This window comes from Puma concolor, chromosome B4 (genome assembly GCF_028749965.1).
Source record: "Puma concolor isolate L17-30 chromosome B4, mPumCon1.1.hap2, whole genome shotgun sequence".
Classification (NCBI taxonomy): Eukaryota; Metazoa; Chordata; class Mammalia; order Carnivora; family Felidae; genus Puma; species Puma concolor.
Window position 1 is genome coordinate 9,819,252 of NC_141673.1, and position 21,632 is coordinate 9,840,883.

The 21,632-nt window shown below is 56.8% G+C and overlaps 2 protein-coding genes across 5 annotated transcripts in view; one reads left to right on the top strand and one right to left on the bottom strand.

The window, feature by feature from the left end:
• The first annotated feature begins 1,137 nt into the window (after positions 1–1,137).
• Positions 1,138–20,798, top strand: SUN2 (Sad1 and UNC84 domain containing 2). 2 transcript variants are annotated; one of them, XM_086712253.1, is made up of 18 exons: positions 1,138–1,276; positions 4,244–4,402; positions 5,281–5,471; positions 5,831–5,968; positions 6,552–6,647; positions 7,019–7,112; positions 8,323–8,393; positions 10,878–10,993; positions 13,370–13,627; positions 14,040–14,117; positions 14,587–14,630; positions 15,194–15,359; positions 15,699–15,920; positions 16,241–16,325; positions 16,707–16,822; positions 16,979–17,146; positions 17,466–17,558; positions 19,055–20,798. In XM_086712253.1, exons 2-18 carry the CDS (start codon positions 4,281–4,283, stop codon positions 19,166–19,168), a joined length of 2,172 nt encoding a protein of 723 aa, XP_086568379.1. In that variant the 5' UTR covers positions 1,138–1,276; positions 4,244–4,280; the 3' UTR covers positions 19,169–20,798. The 2 variants fall into 2 exon arrangements, with proteins under 2 accessions (XP_086568379.1, XP_025782859.2); XM_025927074.2 differs by lacking the exon at positions 1,138–1,276 and having other exon boundaries at positions 13,373–13,627.
• The window catches only part of GTPBP1 (GTP binding protein 1), a 35,453-nt gene continuing 24,135 nt past the window's right edge, over positions 10,315–21,632 (bottom strand). For all 3 annotated transcript variants that reach the window (XM_086712254.1, XM_086712257.1, XM_086712258.1), the window contains exon 12: positions 10,315–11,185. In XM_086712254.1, the coding sequence (XP_086568380.1) occupies positions 11,078–11,185 (108 nt within the window). In that variant the 3' untranslated portion in view covers positions 10,315–11,077. The remainder of the gene's footprint in view (positions 11,186–21,632) is intronic.

The window sequence follows — 21,632 nt, forward strand, 5'->3', positions numbered from 1 at the left end:
CTTTAAGCGTGAAATAACGACACTGTTACCCTTAGAAGCATTTGCACAGGAAATGACTCCTCCCAAGCTGTGCACTTGCTACTTGGGTAAAGTTGGCCGGTGGCAGGCGTCAGGTGACATTTGTACTCATTCATTACCTATCAGTCACATAAATTTGAGCGAGGCAGAGGAAGACGTAACCAGCCCTGCTTTCTCAGTACCAAACGTAGCAAACTCCCTCCTTTCTGCAGTGAAACTTGGGGGCCCTGGGGGCAGACGGGGAAATGCCAGAGCCTCCTTGCTCTGTCTGGAATCCCAAAATCAACTCTTAAGCAGAAAAAGCCGACTTGGATGTGAGGAGAATCTCCTAATCTCACTTTTGCCTCCTTCTGGCTGTGACTTGAAGCAAATCACTTAAAACCTCTATGAACCTGTTTCCTTACCTCTGAAATGGGTGTGGAAATGCCTGGCTAAAAGGACAATTACGCATGCGCCAGGCGTTTAGCATCCCTTCAACAATCGTTGGCTAGTCCGCTGAGGACTAACTACTAGCTACCCTAACAGGTGGGCCTTAGGCCAAGGGTCTTCTACTTTTCCTGCTCCCCACTCGGTGGGGGGTTAGTGCGGAGCCGTCCTCAGAGAGGCTGTGTCTCCCCAATCACCCGATGCCTTTAAAGCCCTGGCATCCCGCGTGTGGAGTCCGTTTGCGGAGCGCGGGGACGCCACGGCCGGAAGGCCACGGGTGGGGTGAGGCGCACGAGGCGGTGCTCGGAGCGGGATCAGGTGTTTTGAGCCACCAGACCTGGAGTCAAGTGCGCAGTCAGGCCCGGCCGAGCCCCAACTTGCGGGCTCCAGCAGCGTGCTCCTGGGGCTCGGCACCGCCCCCCGCGCCTCCCACGCGCGGACTCCAGGCAAGGCTCGCCGGGCCCCCGGGGCCCACGCGGCGGGCGGAGCGAACTGGGGCCTTTGTGTTCAAACAGCCCAATGGGCGGTGGCAGTGGGCGGTGACGCGGGCGGGGCCCGGCCAATGGGCGGCGGCCTGTCAGCGTTGATTGGCAGACGCACACATACACACTCGGCCACGCGCGCGCCGGCCGGCCCCACTCGCGCAGCGCGGTTCTGCGCGGGCCTCATTGTCTGCTGCGCCCTTCGGCCCGCTGGCCTCGTCCCGCGCCGCGCGCCCGGGTCCCCGCGCCTAGCGCCACTCGCAGGATTCGGACGCGGGAAGGGGGCGCGCCCAGGCGGCGCAGCGGGCCTCGGACGCCCCCGGCCCCGCACGGAGCAGCCGCGGCAGCAGGTAACAGCCGGCGGTAGGCCTCTGGCGGGCGGACGTGCGGGGCAAGGGTGGTAGGCGGGGTTGGTCGGCCTTTCCCGCCTCCCCGCGGGCCCCGGCCGGACCCCGGGGTCACCGTCGGGCCGCCCCAGCCAGGGCCGAGCTGCCCAGGCCTGGTTCTTCCTCTCCCGGCCAAGCCGGGCTGGGCTCCAGCCCCGCCTGGCGCACGCCCCTGGGCCGGTCGGGAAGGGCCAGCGCCGTGCCGGGGCCAGCCGCCCTGACTCATCTCCGCAGCCCGCCCCCCGTCCCCGGGGCCGGCCGCCCACTGGTCAGCCCGGAGGGCGGATGTCTCCAGGCGGGACTTCCCCGGGGCAGAACCTCCCCGAGAGGAGGGGAGCGAGAACCGGGCTACCTCAAACCGGCCCAGGGCAGTGCCTGTGTTTTCGTGCCAGGCAGGCAGTTTCCAGGGACAGGCAGTTCTCTGCCCTCTGCCTGTCAGACTCCGGGAATAGGAGGGAGGCCCATTTTGTTCAGTTCTTAAAAAAAGAAACCAAACAAATAGGAGGCGGGAGTGTGACTTAGTGCAGAGCCGCAGGGAAGGCGCGTGGTTAGTTTAAAAAAAAAAAAAAAAAAAATCTCTGCAGGTTCAGCCCGTTGGGAAAATGAAGGGAGAAGGGAGTTAGCCCCTGGAGCGTTTTACAGGTCCCACGAGGGAAAGTAGTGTGAAAACGTCTTGTGGAAGTCGCCGGAGATCTGAGTTTGCAGATTGGGTGGACACTGCCATATAAGTTTGCCGAGGGGGGTGTGGGGAAAGGTGGAGTTGAGAAAAGGGATGTGGTTCAGCACAGAAGTGGGGAGGGATGTTTTGTTTGAGGGTTTCTTAACTCTGTGTGTGTGTGTGTGTGTGTGTGTGTGTGTGTGTGTGTGTGTGTGTTTGTGAGTTGGTGAGGGTGGGGTCTATTCAGATACGCAAAAGATTCGAGCTCCTAGAGATTCATTTCTTGTTTTGTTTTGGAAGATCCAAGCCCTGACCTTTCTCATTTTCTGAAACCGGACTCAGTTGCAAACTTTTTTTTTTTTTTTTGATACTAGGACTACAGGAAAGACTAAGAAGCCTCTGGGGGGGGGGGTGGAGGAGGGTGCTGACTTCTGATGCTTTCAGCCCCCCCACCTCCCCACGCCCCCCACACCTCCCCTCCCCACCCCTTCGTCTGAATATTTATATTCTTGCCAACAGCAGCTTGAGTTGGCAGAAACGTTGCTTTGTTTCTGCCCCCCCCCCCCCCACCGCCCCGGGTGAAGGCTTCGTCCACTTCAGCAGGTGGGGGTTGAGGAAGAGGAGTCTATATGGGCATCTGGAGCTTTTAGGTGGGGAGGGCAGTAGTGGGGGTGGCATTACCTTATAAGGAGAGGAATACAGAAAAGGAGCCAGGCCAGCTTCCTGCTTTGGCTACTACCGATTGGTCCCGTTACTAACACTGTCTAAAAACCAGGGGGAGCGGGGGATGCCAGGTGGGCATCCTACCTGGGCAGACGCCAGTCAGACCGAGACATGAGGCTGCTTGTTTTTCAGAAGAGGACTTCTGAATTCTCTGGCTGGACTAACCAGACCTTCTGGTTTCCATAGGCTGGAGTTGGGAAACACTAGAGCCTATACCCACTGCACAACCTAGGGAACTAATAGTATAAGGAATATGAGAAGTGATAATAAGTCACAAGTACCAGGGACTATTGTGGGGGCCTAAGTGTAACAAAGACTTCGTAGCATGGGCAGGCAAAGGCACCACATTGAGACTCCTCACGCGGGAAATCTGAGATTTTGAATTTGGGTTTCTACATCTGAAAGGCTGATTAATCCCCCCCGCCCCCCGGTCGTCAAACACCGCCTTTTGCCACGACTCTTCACCTTGGCTTCGAGTCCTCGGTATCCGTTCCAGAGCCTTGATTTCCCACGGCACGTGGTGACTTCTTCCCTCCGGCAGGGATTGACTGTGATCCCACATGGCCGCTCCACCTCCCTGTTTTGTTAGTTTGTTGACAAATATTTGTCGTGTGACAACCCGTTCTGTGCATATTCAGGGCCGTCAAAGACTCTGGTTGGGGACACACGTTTCCTAAAGCAACTTGCAAATGTTATGGTAGAGGGGGAAAGAGCCAGGCCGTGCCACCTGTCCGATCTGAGCTCAAACCCTGCCTCTGTCATGTACAGGCTAGGGGACTGTGGGCAAGGTCACCGGTCGTCTCAGGGTCCCAGGTGCCTCCCTTGCACAGTGGCGGTAATAGTACCTCCCGTGTTCATAAGGATCAGAAATGAGTGCGAAAGAAGCCGGGCACCCAGGAGGCATTAACAAAGTATTCCGTCATCACAATTATCATCATACAGGATGCCCTGATGTTGCACTACAATGATCACTGAGGGGCTACGGCATGCGGACACCTTCAGGATGTAGGTGGGGCTCACCCCAGAAAGGTCTTCTCCGGTCAGCGTTGGATTGGGACCCTGAGTCAACGAGTCTAGCCACAAGGAAAAGAAAGTGTGTCCCCTCTAAGAGAAACAGCTGGAAGGCGCGCGCACCCAGCTCCAGGGGGAGGGCAGCGTAGTGGGATGGCCCGACTAGAGACTGTGTGGGCAGTAATGATCAAAGGCATTCAGTTAGCGTCTGTTGCGTGCCTCTCACGTTCCACCTGCTCTGCTACTTGCTAAAGGCTGCAGAAGGTCCGGTTCTGCCTCTCAGGCAGCTCCGTGTCAAACCGAAAGCCAGAAGAGCGTGTGGAAAGCACCGTGAGAGAGGCCACCTGGGCACTAAGTGAGCCCGAGGCAGGGCCGCCTGGCGGCAGGGTGGGTGGTGCCGGGAGATGCTCCGTACACGCCCCCCTTGTCCCCACCTCTGGGGCTGTCTGTGTTGAATGCGCAGGGGGTAGGCTGTTCGCCGGGAGGAGCTGAAACACCTGCCCCCGCCAGGCCTCACCGGTCTTCCTTTCTCTCCCAAGACTCTCTTCAGGGGGAGAGTCCCCATCCTACCTCGTCATGTCTCGCCGAAGCCAGCGCCTCACGCGCTACCCCCAGGGCGATGATGACGGTGGCAGCAGCAGTGGAGGGAGTTCGGTGATGGGGAGCCAGAGCACCCTGTTTAAAGACAGCCCTCTCAGGTAGGAGACTGCCGTCTCACCCCCGCCCTCCACCCCGCCCCGGCCACCCGCGGATAGCGCTGACCTGCTGAGCAGAGGGCTTGGGCAGGTCGCTGCACAGCCTTGTCCTGTCGCCACCTGACTGGGCAGAGATCGGGTGCCCGCATCCAGCCGAGGGGGAGCGTTCGCACCCTTGAGGATGCGAGGCCCCAGCCCTGCTGTCTCTTCTCCCCCTATTGTAAGCCAGGCTGCTGCCCTCTCGGTCAGAGAACAGGAAGTGGGGAGAGGCAGCTTCGAGAATAAGCCAGGCCAGAAACCCCGCCAGTGCGGGCTGGGTTCACAGGAGCCCTCTCTGCTCTGGACGGATGTGCCCGTCTGACCATCCTCCCCAGACCCAGGAGTGCCTTCTGCAGGGCTTCAGTGGGGCCCGCAGAGGCAGCCCAGGAGAGGTCCCGGTCCGAGGAGCATGGCAAATGAGCTACAGCAGGCGCCAGCCTCATCCTGCCCCGCTTGCAGATATGAGGCCCAGATAACCGCTCACGAGGCTTTGGCTAGCCCTGGGAGGCCAGGTCGAGTTGGTCTGGGATTTCAGTGGGTGGTTGAAATTGCTACTCTCTTAGAAGCATGGCGGCGGGGGGTGGGGGACAAAAAACTTTGGCATTGAAGTTAGAGACCTGGATTTGAATCCTGCCTTCATCACTCACTGCTGGTGGGATCTGGAGATAACGGGGGCAGCGACTGCACCTGTGGTTAGCGCAGTCGGCAGCTGGGAGCTGTCAGTTGCCTGGCAACAAGGCTGACCCACTCACCAGAGGCGGGCAGAGCGGCTCCCTTTCCTGTTCCCGGATGGGCTCACCTGCCTGCTCCCCTCCTCTCCCCTGCCGGCTCCCCTCCCACAGGACCTTGAAGAGGAAGTCCGGCAACATGAAGCGCCTCTCCCCAGCGCCGCAGCTGGGCCCCTCCTCCGACACGCACACGTCCTACTACAGCGAGTCGGTGGTCAGGGAGTCCTACTTTGGCAGCCCCCGGGCCGCCTCCCTTGCCAGGAGCTCCATCCTCGACGACCAGCTGCATAGCGACCCCTACTGGGGTGAGTGTCTGAAACTTGCCTCCCGAGGCTTTGCTTCCTCTGGAAATTTAAGGTCCAAACTCTCCCCCCTCCCCCCCCCCCCAGTGGTTTCCTAATCCCCGCCGGGCCAGAGGAAGGGCTCCCCGTCCTCAGAAGCCCTCGGAAGAGGAGCCACAGGCCACTTCAGACAACGAGGTGGCCACGATGCTCTCCAGGCCCGGAGACCCCTTCCCCCCCCCCCCGCCCATGGACCCGGGGAGCTCAGGAGGAAGCTCAGGGCAGCTCCATCTGTCCGTCAGAAACGCTCCTCAAGGTGTCCCCATGAGGCCCTCCGGGATAGCCTCCTGCCCCAGGAGAACCCCGAGTTCTTCCCTCCTCAGGTGAGGATCTGCGGGTGAGGAGGAGGAGAGGGACGGGCGGCACCGAAAGCAGCAAACTCAACGGGCTCTCTGAGAACAAGGGCTCCGAGGACTTCCTGGGGTCCTCCTCAGGTTACTCTTCAGAGGATGACTATGCAGGTGGGTGACGCCTCAGGGATACGCTCCAGCAGGTTCTGGGGCTGCTGGGGGAGGTGACGGGAAGCCCGGGGAAGGTGCCCGCCTGCCAGCCTGAGAGAGCGTGGTGTCTGGCAGGCCCCTGCACAGACCAGCTGGGCACCCCCTGGTGCCATGTCACCGTGGCACCCTGAACCCAGGCCTGGGGCGGCCCCTGACATACTGTGACTGCCCTGTCCCCATCAGTCGGAGCAGCCTATGGTCGACTCCGTTGTGTCTGCCTTAACGGGGCGCTTCACATGTAGGAGCTGCTTGACCCCTTTGGTCTAGCTCCAAACGATGGATCGAAGGATTGCTGGTGAGGAGAGGGGTGCAGACAGTAAGCTCAAGGGAAATAAAATGTCAGAAACCTCCCGTTGCGTTCCTTTGACAGACCTTTACTGACCCGCTAGGTGCCAGGCCTGGGTGACGCTCTGGGGATGCGAAGGAGAATGACACGTGGTCTCAGCTCACAGTCTAAAGGAGAAGATAAATAATAGGCAGTCTCCCTGTCTCTGGGCTCTTAAAAGGGAGGACAGACTGAGCCGTGGCCTCTCTGTCCCTGCAGGATACTCGGAGACTGACCACCGTGGTTCGGGTTCACGGTTAAGGAACGCAGCCTCTTGGGCAGCCTCTTTTTTCTGGATGGTGGTCACTTCTCCAGGTGGGTGCTGGCTACTCTGTGCACGGCTATTTCCATTCTCTACAGCAGTCCCTTCTTCCCCTTCTCCCTGTGGTTGGGCATCCCACCGAGAGACCATAGGACGAGCAGGGAGAGCTCGTCCTAGAATAAGCCACTGGAAACCAGGAGCCAACACTCTAACACTCCCACTCGGAAGGGCAGGAGCAGCTGTGGAGCAGGATGGAGAAAGTTGGCAGAGTAGGCAGGTGGGATTCGAGGACAGGTGCACCGGCAGGTCAGCATTGGGGGTAGCGGCAGGGAGGGCTGCAGGTGGAGACAGTAATGCTCTGAAACCACAAGCTGCAGGCCGCTGGCTGAGGGTGACACTCAGGCCTTGACGGTCCCTCTTCCAGGCCGGCTGTTTGGACTCCTCTACTGGTGGGTTGGCACCACCTGGTATCGCCTGACAACAGCTGCCTCCCTCCTCGATGTCTTCGTTTTAACCAGGTGAGCGAGACTCCCACCTTGACAATGACTCAGAAAGCCCTGGGACACAAGGGACCAGTAAGGCTTCTAAACCTGTATATGTCCTTTCTGTGAAGGTTTCTTTTTCTCGAGTTTACGTGTATTTTTAATCAGTGAGCATGGAGTAGACTATCCAGAGCCCCTCTCTGCCTGACAGATAATGGGATCGAGTCAGGTGTTGCCTTCCAAACCAGTAGCCTTTCAGGGAGAATTCTGAAATTATGGGTTCTTGTTATTTGGCTACTTCCTGCTAGATGCCAGCCCCCATCCAGCCACGTCTGAGTCTGACAGCCTGGTCTTACTCTGGCTGGTCAGGTTTCAGGCTCTGGCCCAACAAGTGGTGTTTCCGAGGAAAGTTCAGCTTTCCTCCTGGCCCTGGGGCAGTCTAGAACCCAGTGTTCTCTGCTGGGTGTTCAGAAGCCAGGGATAGGCGCTGCGTGATGCTGTGGGTTGATTTTCTAAGTCCCTGACCCAGCAGAGCTGGGAAAGAAGACTGAGCCAAGAGGTCAAGGTCCTCTGGACGTAATCCTGGCTGGATGATTGGCTGAGGATTATGCTGAGAAGAGGGCCAAGGGTGGATCCGTGTCACCAAAAGAAGGTTCCATATTTTTCTACAAGAAAATATTGTTGGGGCACCTGGGTGGCTCAGTCGGTTAAGTGTCCAACTTCGGCTCAGGTCATGATCTCACAGTCCATGAGTTCGAGCCCCACGTCGGGCTCTGTGCTGACAGCTCAGAGCTTGGAGCCTGCTTCGGATTCTGTGTCTCCCTCTCTCTCTGCCCCTACCCAGCTCATACTCTGTCTCTCAAAAAAAATGAATAAATTTTAAAAAAAAAATTTTTTTTTAAGGAAAATATTGTTTAAGGAGTTCTGTATTTTTTTCTAGAATTGCTTGCTTAGAGGACTTGTTCGTATGAAAATTTCAGGTTTTACAAAGACCCCGTGTTTTTTTTTTTTTTAATCACATCAATGAAATTCAGAGTCAGCATTGTCCCCATTATTCCAAGACTTGCAGGCAAAGCTCTAAAAGTCTCCAGTCCAGCCCTGGCAAGATGAGATGCTCCAGGGCATCCCCCTCCCAACTCTAGTTTGGCACTCAGGGAAAGCCTCTGCAGACTCCCAGCAGGGATATAGAGCCCTGGATGCTCTCTTGACACCTCTTCCTCCCCTGCTGTCCCCTCCTGTGGCCCAGGCGCTTCTCATCCGTGAAGACATTCCTGTGGTTCCTCTTGCTGCTGCTGCTTCTGACCGGCCTGACCTATGGTAAGCTTGCCCGGTGTTGCAGGGCAGGGGTAGGACGAGCATGCCAGGCCGAAATGGAGCTGGTGAGCCAGAGGGGCAGGGCAGTGTGGGTGGGGGGCTGGCGCTGAGCGGACACGCAAAAACCAGGGGGATGGTGATCGCCTACAGGCAACGGAAGGAGGCAGGATGAGTGGAGTCAGACTGAGCCTGGGCAGTTCAGTCCCAAGCTCTCGGCCACTCCTGTCTGGCCCTCCCGGCTCCTCGTGGACCTGTGTGGCATTTCTAGGGTGTCCAGTGGGTGAGAAGGGATATGCCCCAATCCGTTGATCTTGTGTTCTGTTTGGGTGGCCGCACTTGACTGCCTGGCATGTCAATAGAGCATCCTCGGGGGCATCTGAGTCAGAACATGCCCTAGTACAGGAGTATTGGGGTAAAAAGCAGGGATCTTGACAGGGATCTTGTTGTTAGTAGTCATTTTCCCTGCATTCCAAATCAGGGTGTAGTCTGAGTGAGTGAATTCTTGTTATGACATCAAGTTCAATCTTTAAGATTGAAACAATGAAGTTGTAAAGAGAAGTCTGCCTTTTTGTACTAAAATATTTCATTTAAAAAATTTTTTTTATTTATTTGAGATAGAAAGCATGAGTTGGGGAGGGGCAGAGAGGAGGGGGTGGGGGAAGAGAATCCCAAATAGTCTCTGCACTGTCAGCACAGAGCCTTACAAGATGCTTGGTGGTGTTCCATTCTCTATCTTAGGACTTTCACATGTTCTGCATAGTTGTAATCATTATTTATATATACTGTGTTCAGCTTCTAATCTGACAGTGTTGCGGTCTCACGATTCCACGTGAGTTGCCTTCATGGCCCCCAGGCTCCATTTTAATTATTGTACCAATTTATAATTAACTTATAAAGACCACACTTTACCTTTTTTTAGAGCTGGTTTTATAGGTTTAGCATCTACTCAACTAGTATTTATTTTATTTAACAGCCAGGTAGAAAATCTTTCCAAGTGTGGACTTCCTTTTTGTTTGCTGTTACAAGAACAGCTTGTTCACGTCCAGTGGAAACTGGGCATCGCCCTTGAAGTAATAATGACCCTTTACGATCATACAGTGCTTTGTTCAGGAGTTACTCTGTTAACTTGAGCTTCACCGTGGCCTCATAGGGTTGATGGGGCCGATGTGTGTGGTGGGCCTGAAAGGCCGGCAGAGTGGGCTCCTCAGGGAGTGCATTAAGGGAGGTGTGTCCAGAGGGTCTGATGGAAAGCCTGGTGGGCGTGTGCTTCCGGTTGTACCTGCTCACGGCCAATGATTGAGTGGCAAGTGTGGTCTCCCTGGGATGGAGACCCACTGGCTGATACGGCTCGCCAGGTGCCCTCATCCCCCACCCCACACGCGTAAGCTCAGGAGTAAACACATCACAAGCAGATGGCCCCTGAAGCAAGATGCAGGCGTCTTTGTGGCTGCAATCTTGTGTTGTCTTGTGTCAAAAGCACCTTCTCTTAGCAGGTGTCTCCTGTTTCAGGGATTCTCAACCATGGCAGCTCATGAGAGTTATCTGGGGAGCTTTTAAGACTCACCTATAGAGGGATACTCCAGACCAGTGAATTCATTTCCTAGAGAGTGGGGCCAGATATTGGGTATTTTTAAGCTTCCTGGGTGATCTTCTTTTTTTTTTTTTTTAATGTTTATTTATTTATTTTGTTTTTTATAATTTTTTTTTTTCAACGTTTATTTATTTTTGGGACAGAGAGAGACAGAGCATGAACGGGGGAGGGGCAGAGAGAGAGGGAGACACAGAATCGGAAACAGGCTCCAGGCTCTGAGCCATCAGCCCAGAGCCTGACGCGGGGCTCGAACTCACGGACCACGAGATCGTGACCTGGCTGAAGTCGGACGCTTAACCGACTACGCTACCCAGGCGCCCCTTTTAATGTTTATTTTTGAGAGAGAGAGTGAGACCCTAGACAGAGCACGAAAGGGGGAGGGCAGAGAGAGAGGGAGACACAGAATCTGAAGCAGGCTCCGGGCTCCGAGCTGTCAGCACAGAGCCTGATGAGGGGCTCAAACCTATGAACCACGAGATCATGACCTGAGCCGAAGTCAGACGCTTAAGTGACTGAGCCACTCAGGCGCCCAAAGAGCTTCCTGGGTGATCTTGCCGGACAGTCTTGGCTGAGAGCCACCATCAGGTCCTCTGGTTGTACCTCTGGATCATCCCTAGCTTTATTAGAGCTATGTTCTCTGAGTTTTGCCATTTACAGAAAGATGGGGATTCCTGAGGAGTGTGAGAAAGCATATACTCTGGGACCGTCAGGTGGAAGTTGCTGCCTCAGAGAATGATGGGAACCTCCATCCCTCGTACCGCCTTCCAGCAGCAGCCCAGCTCGCAGAATGGGACAGGCTGCTAACAACCCATGTTGATTAGGCCACCGTCTTCAGCAGCGTGTGCCTTCTGGCTTATGGCCACGGGCCTGGATAACCCCCTCTCTTCTGTGTACAGGTGCCTGGTATTTCTACCCCTATGGGCTGCAGACCTTCCACCCTGCGATGGTTTCCTGGTGGGCAGCGAAGGGCGGCAGCAGGCAGCATGACGTGTGGGAGTCCAGAGACTTCCAGGTGAGTAGCTTAGGGTCACGGGTCCTCACCTTGCCTCTATTTGCAGTTGATTTCTCTGCCCTTATAGCTTCCGTAGGCGGTGTCCTAGCTGGTAGACTGCCTTGTCCCCTGTCTCTGCTGTTTGGGGTACAGACACTGGGAGAGCAGTTTGGGCTTAAATAGGACTCCAAATTGTCCCAAATCAGTTGCCATCTTAAGCACACACAAAAACAAAACAAAACAAAAACAGAAGGAAAAGGAATCAGACAAATCGTTTCAGCTACTTTGTTCCTTCTCTATAGTTTCATAAATATTTCTTCAGCATCTTCTAAGAGTAAGGCGATGGGCTGGTCAGTTACCGATTACCACAAACAGATCACCCCTAAAATCAGTGCCTTAAAGCTGCAAGCATTCGATTGGCTCACAAGCCCATGGGTGCCCTGGGTGGCTCTTTTGGTCTAAGCAGGGACAGGCTGCTGGGTCAGCAGGGGCAGGCTGGGTGCCACACGTGCTCTTCTCGTCCAGCAGGCGAGCCCCGCCTCGTTCTCTTAGCAGACGACCATGGTGCCACAAGAGCAAAATCAGGCCTGGATTCAAAACTAGCACACTGTCCCTTCCTCCACGTTCCAGGCCGAAGTAAATCTCCGAGCCAGTCTAGACTCAAAGAGGGGGGAATAGGGGCGCCTGGGTGGCTCCGTCGGTTGAGCGTCCGACTTCGGCTCAGGTCACGATCTCGCGGTTCTTGAGTGCGAGCCCCGCGTCGGGCTCTGTGCTGACGGCTCGGATCCTGGAGCCTGCTTCGGATTCTGTGTCTCCTTCTCTCTCTGCCTCTCCCTCACTCATGCTCTGTCTCTCAAAAATAAATAAAAACATTTAAAAAGGGGGCGGGGTAGACACCACCTCTTGATATAGCACATGCGAGGCCACACTGCAGAGGGTACAAATACAGGGAGGACGGGAGGACAAGAGCCTTGTCTGCACTCTGCCCGAGGCTGCCCAGGCTGTGTCCTCAAGGAGCCTGCAGTGTGGCGTGGGAGGTGACAGGGCACACATAACCAGAATGTGTGCATACATGTCATGAAGTCACCAGTGAAAAGCTTTTCATTCTTTTTCCCCTAATGACATCTGAATTTTGCTTGTATCTTGCTGAATTTAACTGGGGAACACATTTTTAACCATTTATTTTGGCGAATATTACCTTCCCGACTGCCATGTTATCACATAATGACCTATTCTGGCATTATAACTTTCCCTTTTGGAATCGTTAGTAAGGATGTTAAGTGTAGTTCAATTTCAGGACTACCTTTTCTGTGAGAAGGAGGAGGTAAAGAACGAACACACCTATGTCGTACTTGCTTACGTTTGCATAAAGACACTAATAAAAATAGTTGCCTGGCGTGGGAGCCGGTGGTGGCTGAGGGCCCAGGTGGATGGGACACAGGTTAGGAGAGGACTTGTCACTCTTTGCTCTTCCTGTCCTGCAGATGTACTGGCGTTAAAACATTTAAAAATCAGAAGCAACTTCTGCCCTCAGGAGGCGGCCCCGGTCTTTAATTGACAGTTGAGAGACTATAATTTCTCTTGGCAAAGATTTTTGTTTTTAAGCCAACAAGGTTTTCAAAATCCATGGCATGCTATCAGGTGCCACCGTCAAGTCCAAAGGACTTATTCTACCTACTCTGTGGGCCATCCAATTAGAAAAAAGAGAGCCTCTTCAAATTGTTTCGTCTTTTAGCCATAGCTCTTTTTTTTTTTTAATTTAATGTTTGTTTTGAGAGAGAGAGAGAGAGAGAGAGACAGTATGAGCAGGGGAGGGGCCGAGAGAGGGAGACACAGAATTCGAAGCAGGTTCCAGGCTCCGAGCTGTCAGCACAGAGCCCCACGTGGGGCTGGAACTCACAGCTGCGAGATCATGACCTGAGCCGAAGTCAGACGTTCAACTGACTGAGCCACCCAGGCGCCCCTAGCCATAGTTCTCTTGAACGAAGTGGGCGGCTGAACCTGTCGGCCGCTCGCTTTCCTGCATACGCACACATGTAGGAGAGGGAAGGGGGCTGGCTCCAGCCCGGGAGGCCACCCTGCCCCCTGCCGCTCCTCTGGTCCTCTTCTTGGACCTGTTCCTCCATTTGGACCCTCTTTGGAGAGGGCGCTGTGTCCCCTCCCGCCTGGCCTGCGCACCCGTCCTTGGCACCTTGTGCTGCACTCTGTCACCACGTGTCCGCATACTCACGGTACCCCTTTGCCCTGCTGGGGTACTCACCTCGCTGAGCACGGATGGTCCTCAGGGCCAGCGTGAGCTCACATTTGGGTGTTCCTGGGATTCCCTTCCCTTTCTCTTCAGGGAGCACTGTTGTCCTAGGCCCCTCACCTCTATGGCTTTTCCCTCCCACCCCGTAGCAGGCTGAGCAGCGCATCTTGTCCCGGGTACACTCTCTGGAGCGACGCCTAGAAGCTCTCGCTGCCGAATTTTCCTCCAACTGGCAGAAGGAGGCTGTGCGGCTGGAACGTCTGGAGCTGCGACAAGGGGCTGCTGGTGGGGGAGGCCACGTAGGCCTGAGCCACGAGGACACCCTGGCACTTCTAGAAGGGCTGGTGAGCCGCCGCGAGGCTGCCCTGAAGGAGGACTTCCGTAGGGACACCGCCGCTCGGATCCAGGTCTCTGAGCGTGAGCAGAGTGGCGTGTGGGTGACACCGTGGGTGTGTGGGGTGGAGGGGTGAGGCCCTGCACACCCTGACACGAGAGGGACAGCCGTGTCACTTGGCAGTCACTCACCTTCTCTAAGCCTTCGTTCCTTCCTCTAAAATGGAGACCCTCAGGTTTCCCCGTGCACTCCCAACCCCGACTGTGGAAACAGGAGACCACAGAGTGCCTGGCACAGTAGGGGTGCAGCAGAGATCAAGGGGGTCTTGCGTGTTTGAGAAGCACTTGTGGCACAAAGGCCAGGAGCCGAAGTCTGCAGGCAGACGGGTCTGGTTCAGTCTCCAGTTCTGCCACTTACTGGTGGTTGTAAGTTCCCTCTGCACGTAACTCAGTAAAATCCTCAAGACGCTCCCCTGTGTCTGACAGGAAGAGCTGGTCACCCTGAGAGCAGAACATCAACAAGACTCAGAAGACCTCTTCAAGAAAATTGTCCAGGCCTCCCAGGTTGGTGGACTCAGGGGCACCTGGGGCCTCCCCAGTGGGGCCCTGATCTATAGTTCAACATCTGCTCTTGGGCTGAGGCAGCTTGGTTCTCCCAAAGGGTGCTTAGACACTAGATGGGGTGGGGGTGTCATCTCCTGACTTCTGCTGGAGCTGAACCCACGTGCACAGGAATGCTTTGCAGGGATGCCCGGGGGTGTGTTTGAGGAAGGGTCGCTTTCAAGAGGCCTGTTGTGCTGGGTATAAGATGCTGAATGAATGAGGGAATGTATGCATGCCCAAGCATGCGGATGGGGCAAGCCTCTCATGAGGACCTAGGCCAGGAGGTGGTTAATGTTTGCTGGAGCAGTCAGGAGAGCCTGGGGCAGGGCTCTGCTGGAACAGAGACTCCAGACAGAATAGATCCTGCTCTGGGAGACTGACTGCTCTGAGCCTGGCATATGTTGTATTTCTGCCTTCTTCCTGCTTACAGGAGTCTGAGGCTCGACTCCAGGAGCTGAAGTCCGAGTGGCAAAGGTAATGGGCACTGCCATCCGGCCTAGGCCTGCTCTACCCCCGACCTCTCCACCCCACACCCTGGCAGGCCTGGGGCACAGAGCCCCGGAGCAGAGTTCTGATTGCGTTCTGAACAGAGAGGGGATGGCTGAAAACTAGCTCAGGAACATCTGAAGGGCAAGAGCGGTTGAGTGGGGAAGGGGGCACCGCAAGAGAACTGGGATTTGTGGGTTCACTCGTAGACCCGCTACCTTTTCTGTACACACTCATGCAGGCTGCCTTCCGTGCCCCAGACATCCACCCGTGTGGAGGATGGAGAGGCCGAGGCAGAGTGAATTATGGCTCTGGTCTTAGGAAGGGGACAGGATAAGAATTCGCTCGTTGGGATCAGCAAGCCAATTCGAAGGCACTGGGGCTGTGTTCTACAGCCAGGGTCCCTAGGTGGAGGCCTTGCATTCGTGTGCAGGTGCTGGGCACTCACTTCTGTCGGGAGCCAACTAGGGGATCCCCTTGTGTTCCTCGGCGTGGCCTCACACCTCACCAGAGATCCAAGGCTTACTCTTTTCTCCTCTCCTTGGGAGTAGGATGACCCAAGAGTCCTTCCGAGAGAACTCCATGAAGGAGCTGGGGCGACTGGAGGGCCAGCTGGCAGGCTTGCGGCAGGAGCTGGCGGCCCTGAGCCTGAAGCAGAGCTCGGTGGCAGACCAAGTGGGCCTCTTGCCCCAGCAGCTGCAGGCGGTGAGGGATGATGTAAGTTGGAACCATCCAAGTCCCCTGCCGAACACCGTGTCCTCTGAGAGTGTCTGTCCTAGGAGTCTGTACGGCAAAGAGCCTTTTGCCCTGGTGGCCTGCTAGTCCCCTGAGTCTGGACTTGGCCCAGATGTTGGCTTTCGTAGACAGTTCTTCCTGTTTTGTTATCAGTAACACGGAGAGTTGGTCGTAACGCTTTCCTTCAGGTGGACTAGCGGGGTGTGCTTGGCCCTTCCCTTCCCGGCTTGTGTTCTCTTCCCGCCCCCTCCACTCCAGCCAGGAGCCACCACAGCAGCACTGTCCCTGTGAGCCTCTGAAAGACCTTCCTTCTGTCGCCAGGTGGAGTCCCGGTTCCCTGCCTGGATCAGTCAGTTCCTTCTGCACGGCGGGGGGACCCGCAACGGGCTCCTTCAGCAGGAAGACATGCAAGTTCAGCTGCGGGAGCTGGAGGGCAGGATCCTCGCCCACGTGGCCGAGATGCGGGGCGAGTCGGCGAGGGAGGCCGCCGCCAGCCTGGGGCTGACGCTGCAGAGGGAAGGCGTGATCGGGGTGACAGAGGAGGTGAGGACCGTGGGGCCCCGGGAACAACCCCCACCCTCACCCAGCGCCCTCCTCCCTGGGAGTCCTAGACCCGCGCAGTCGCACACTGCCAGCTTCCCGGTACGTCCCAAGACCACGTGCGGGAGGCTCCGGTGCTTGCTTTGGGGCTGGTGGGGGCGGGGGAGGGGGTGCATCTAGGTTAAGTGGCACGTGTGGCTGGACACCAGTGTGTGGTGCAGGATAGGAGGGGGCTGGTCTGGGGGTCCCTCGCCCCCAGTAGTGGGGGCTCAAGGGTGGACGAGTCTGCTGCTCGTGGCAGCTGCCTTGGATGCCTGTTTTAGCAGGTGCAGCGCATCGTAAACCAGGCCCTGAAGCGCTACAGTGAGGACCGCATCGGGATGGTGGACTATGCTCTGGAATCAGGAGGTCTGTGTGTGCGCTCTCCCCACTTTGCAGAGCCTGGTCCCGTGCTGGCCGCCCCCCCCCGGCATCTGCCGGGCAGCCGTGGTGCTAGGCGGGCAGGGCTCGAGATGGGCAGAAATCACAACAAAGGCAAGCGAAGAAACTTGAAGTCCGGATGAACTGAATACCATCCTTGGCCAGGGAAACTGATGCTCACAGCTGTAGTTGGGGTGAGGTTGAAGACGGCCTGGGGCATCTGCCCTCCCACCTTGAGAGAGGACATGGCCGTAGGGGTCCCCTCTCGAGTTCCCTGGGCTGGTGAGCAGCACAGGTGTCAGCGCCTCCCTCCCTCCCCTGCTGGGGTCCAGCTTTAGGTGCCCACACTGCCTGTCTTTCCTGTCTCAGGGGCGAGTGTTATCAGCACCCGATGTTCTGAGACCTATGAGACCAAGACGGCCCTCCTCAGTCTCTTCGGCATCCCCCTGTGGTACCACTCCCAGTCGCCCCGAGTCATTCTCCAGGTAGGTACCCATGAGGGCAGCAGCAGGGGCCCTGAGCAGGTCGCCCGCATAGCTGGGTGACTCCCGTCCTGAGCCAGCAAAAGCCGTGCTCAGGGTGGGCCGTGTTTGTCACCCGCCCCGTGCTGATGGGACTTCCTTTCCTCCTCGTCCCCTCAGCCAGATGTGCACCCAGGCAACTGCTGGGCCTTCCAGGGGCCCCAGGGCTTTGCTGTGGTTCGCCTTTCTGCCCGCATCCGCCCCACTGCTGTCACCTTAGAGCATGTCCCCAAGTCCTTGTCCCCCAACAGCACCATCTCCAGTGCCCCCAAGGACTTTGCCATCTTTGTGAGTATTCTACCTTTGGGGGCTCAGAGGGGCTACGGGACCGTGAGTCTTTACTAAGGATAGAGCCAGGACCGTTATTTGGGAGGAAGGGGGCAGATCTGGAAGGGATAGCCCCAGCCTGGGAAATGGTAGCTTAGGCTGCGCTGGAATAACCCACGTCCAGTGCTCAGGCCCCTGTAGTCCTACCAAGGCTGGCGCTGATCTGCTCGGGGGCGGGGGACCCAGTGTGGGAACAGGAAGGGAGAGCATTCTTCCCCGGGTGACTGGGGCACTTGTCCCCGGGGATGGATCTTCCCTCCATCCTTTGTTCTCTTTTCAGGGATTTGATGAAGATGCGCAGCAAGAGGGGACACTTCTTGGCCAGTTCACCTACGACCAGGATGGGGAGCCCATTCAGACCTTTTATTTTCAGGTATGGGACTCCGCTGTGCCAGCGGAATGGTATATTCAGCTCCCTATCCGTTCGGCAGATGGTTTCCAAGCACTTACTCCGTGTCAGGCACCGCGGGCTCAGGTCAAGAATAGGCACAGCCCCTGCCTCCCCACAGTTCGAGGCAGGGAACGGGGACAGCTGTCCAAGTGGCACAGGAGAGGCACCACATAGACATCCACACAGAGGGGCCCATCCCGGACGGGGAGCCAGGGGCAGTCGTCAGAGGGTGTTCCTCCTAGGCCTCAGGCAGTGCCGCACAGCTAGGGCTCTGAGGGAGACTTCTGGCCTCAATCTGAACGGGCATCAGTCTCCCAGGGCCTTGTTAGAAATGCAGATTGCCAGTCTCCACCCCAGGAGCTAGGCTCCCAGATCCCGGCAGCCCCAAGAAGTCAATGTTCTGACAGCCCAGATGAATGCTGTGCCGGGGGCTTGAGAGCTACACTAGGGGTGAAGAACTGGGTGAGGTGGCAAAGGGACGGTGGTGGGAAGGGAGGCCGGAGAGGGGCAGGCCTGGCTACCAGGCCAAAGAGTTCTGGCCCTCGGGGCTGGGGTGGGCACTGCCACGTTTTAGGCAGAGAAGTGACAAGACTGTGCACTGTAGTCAGATCATGTGACCGTGTGAACGGTGCATCCAGGGGACGAGACCGGTCAGGAAGTGGCTGCGGAGAGTGTCGGGAGTGAGGATGGAGTGGAGGTAGATACACAGTTGCAAGTGTCAGACTGGACAGAAGTAGAGAACGTGGAGGGGAGGACTGTCCCAGGTGCCAAGAGGCAGGCTAATGCAGGAGTGGGTTTGGCCACCAAGTCTGAGGCACCTGTGGGCCAGTCCCATGCAGCCACCAGGGGACCAAAGACTGAGCCATGGGAGTGCCTGGGACGTCTGGGGGATGTGTGCTGACCGACCCTCTCGGAGACAGTAGAGGAAAAGCGGCTGTGCGGAAGGCCAGAGGACGGGAAGGGAACGGGAAAGCGCTGTGTCTGTTGGCGTCGGACTGGGGGCCATTTGCTCCTAAAGCTCAAAAATCGTGGCTTTTGGAGCAAAGAGGACAGAGGCCTGCTAAGAACTTGAGGAAGAAAACTCTGCCTAATTCAGAGTAAAAGGATTCTTTTCCACCGTCAACATAGATCAGATCCTCCGTGACAGTGATTGTGTCCCTTGACCATGATAAAGAGCTCCTGTGAATCTGTCTGGAATGAATCTGGCTGGTCCTCAGCTACAAGGCCATTTTTATGTGGCTGTGGGTCATGGCCCCTAGAGGACCTCTGAAGCCCCTGGGACTCCTTGGCCCACAAGCTGGAAACTCTGCTCCACGATCTGAAGACAGGAGCTCTGCAGTCCAGTTCGCTGTGGAGGCCTACGGGAGGGGTGGGGGAGGGGGGCATCGGACCCTGGGGGTGGCTGCCCCCCTCTCTGCCCTCCTGTCAGCGAGGTCTGAGGGCTTGGGACACTCTTAACACCTTCTTTCTCTATCCAGGACACTAAAATGGCCACATACCAGGTGGTGGAGCTTCGGATCTTGACTAACTGGGGCCACCCCGAGTACACCTGCATCTACCGCTTCCGGGTGCATGGGGAACCCACCCACTAGGCCTTCTCTGTGCTGCTGCCAGCCAGCTGGGAGGCCAGCCCCTCCCAGCACGTGCCCCCTTCTCTGGGAGTGGGAGAGCAGCACCCCTGCCCCTTCCCCACATGCTTGACCAGCGCACTGACTTCCAGGAGCAAGAACCGCTGGCCCGATGGAGACAAGAAAGAATATGCAGGGCTTTCCTAGTGCGGGGCAGCTCGAGGTAGACAGCACGTTCCAGCGTCCCTTTTTGTGACCTCCTTGTGCCAGGCACTGGGTGTCTACTTCCCCCTCTTGGGAGGGTGTATATATGTAGCATATCATGGGGTGATCGTGAGGCAGGGGGAGAGGCAGTGAGTGGACCTATGTCGTCCCGGCAGAGGTGGGTGAAACCTGTCTGCCCCTTACCCAGGATGGGGGGCTGGCACCCAAGGAGCTGCGGTTGGTAGGCGTGTGAATGAAGCAGGTGCCAAAGCCATGGGTGGGACAAGCAAGGGCCTGGGGCAGGTGAGCTGCCCCTATCACCAGGCAGGGAAGTGACGTCCTCTAGGAGGAAGGTGCTCACAGTGCAGGCTGGGGCTGAGCCCCAGGCAGGAAGCTGCTTGTGCAGGGCAGCCGGGCTCTTCCAGAAATCTAGTGCCATCAACCTATGGAGCTTGACCCCCTAACGTCCCCCAAAGGCCTCTCTATACACTGTATGTGTTCTGGGTCAGAGTGGGCCACAGGGCTTCTCATACCCTTGAGGGTCGGGCTCCTAGGAGCCTCTAAGGGAGGCTGCCTCTCTGGCTCTGAGGGGTCAGGGGGGCAGCCAGTAGGATTCCCCCTCTGCTGGGGTTAGTGCTTTCTCTCTCCCCTGATGTTGGGACCGAGGCCCACTCTGCTCCCCATTCCTGCTAGGGCATGCCTGTGCCCCAGAGCAAGCTTGCCACATTCCCCCAAGGTGCAGGGAGCCCAGACCTGCCTTTTGAGGCCATAAGCAGCTGGGGTAAGCTTAAAAGGGTGGGGAGCAGCATACTCCCCAGACTCTCGGGATGGTCCAATGAGAATGATGGTGACATTCAGGGTGTCGTGGTGGGAAGAGGCCTGTCCGCACTGTGGGCCTTGTCCCACCCCCACCTGACTGTAAGGGGCTCAGCTACTCCCTTGAGACTCTCAGCTCTTGCTCAGATTGTTTCCTTTCTGGCTCGTTTTCTAGGGGGGGTGGGGTGCTGTCAGGGGTGTGGGCTGGGGGAAGAGAGGGCTTTGAGACCCAGCAGACTCTGCTGTATTATGTATATATTTTTCAAGGTCTGTTTTTTAACTGAAAAGCTTTGGGCTTGATTCCTAGCCCCGTTCTGTGGGGCACCGGGTGATTTCAGTTCCTTGTAACCTGGCTGCCAGGGGGGGGCTGCGGTGCAGGCAGGTGCCGTAAGAACAGGGCTGAGCCCCAAATGGGCTCCAAGGGGATGGAGCTAGAAGGAAGGTGAGGCCTAAGGCCACCTGTGGGCCTTTGGCACTGGCCCCAGCTCAGCCCCTGCCCCCCCCCCCCCCCAGACAACCAGGTTTCATTTTGCGCTCTCCTGTCACAAATGCTGCACTATTGGTTCTGAATTTTTTATCTCCAGATTCTAATTTATGCCTATGCAAAAAAAAAATAAATTATGCCCAGGATTAATAGAGTGTGTAGTTTTTTTTTTTAATCTGAAGTCTGAGCCTAAACAATGCCCCAAAGACTCATTCCTGAACTTTAGAAACCAGACTTCTCCACTAAAACCTAGCTGGAACGGGGCCTGAGGCAGGCCCTGCTCTGCGATTCTGGGCTCAGGGGCTGGCAGGAGAAAGAAGGGAGGTGGTTTTACTAGGCCTCACAGACACCCCAGTGTGAAGGGGCAGCTTTCCCTGCATCTCTCAGTGCCATCTGAACAGAAGGCAGAAGAACTTACCTGCTTCACAACCAACCACGCCTGCCTTTAGTGCGGATCCTCCCCACGGGAACTAAGCATCTGTCCCTCGTACCTGTGCTGGGATGGAGCCCCTGCAGAGCCGCACCTACCAGCTAATGGGAACAGGTCCTGGCCCTTCCCTGTAACTCTGTCCCCAGATCCAGTGCCTCCCGAGAAGCCGCTTGAAGGGACAGGGGTGGGTCCCCAACCACGCTCTCCAGTGTACCCGGTACCTGACCCAGGGCTGGTCCCCACTGCAGCTGAGAAAATAAAGGCAGGGACAAGTCAGTAGGGAGGGGCTGGGGATAAACCACAGGAGACAGTAGCAGGTGCAACGTAAATCCAGCCCTGAGGCTTCGGGCCAGTTAACTGCTCAGTCCTGTGCGCCAGGAAAGGCCGGTCCTGGGGCTCACCGCCAGCGACCACGCACTCCATTCCCCTTACTTCACTTGACACCTGCTCTGCATCTGGCGCCACTGCTCAACAACGGGATGTCCCCAAGCTGCACCAGTAAACGAGTGCCTGGGACTTGCCACGCACAGTCAGGGCTCCGTGCCTCTGCTTGT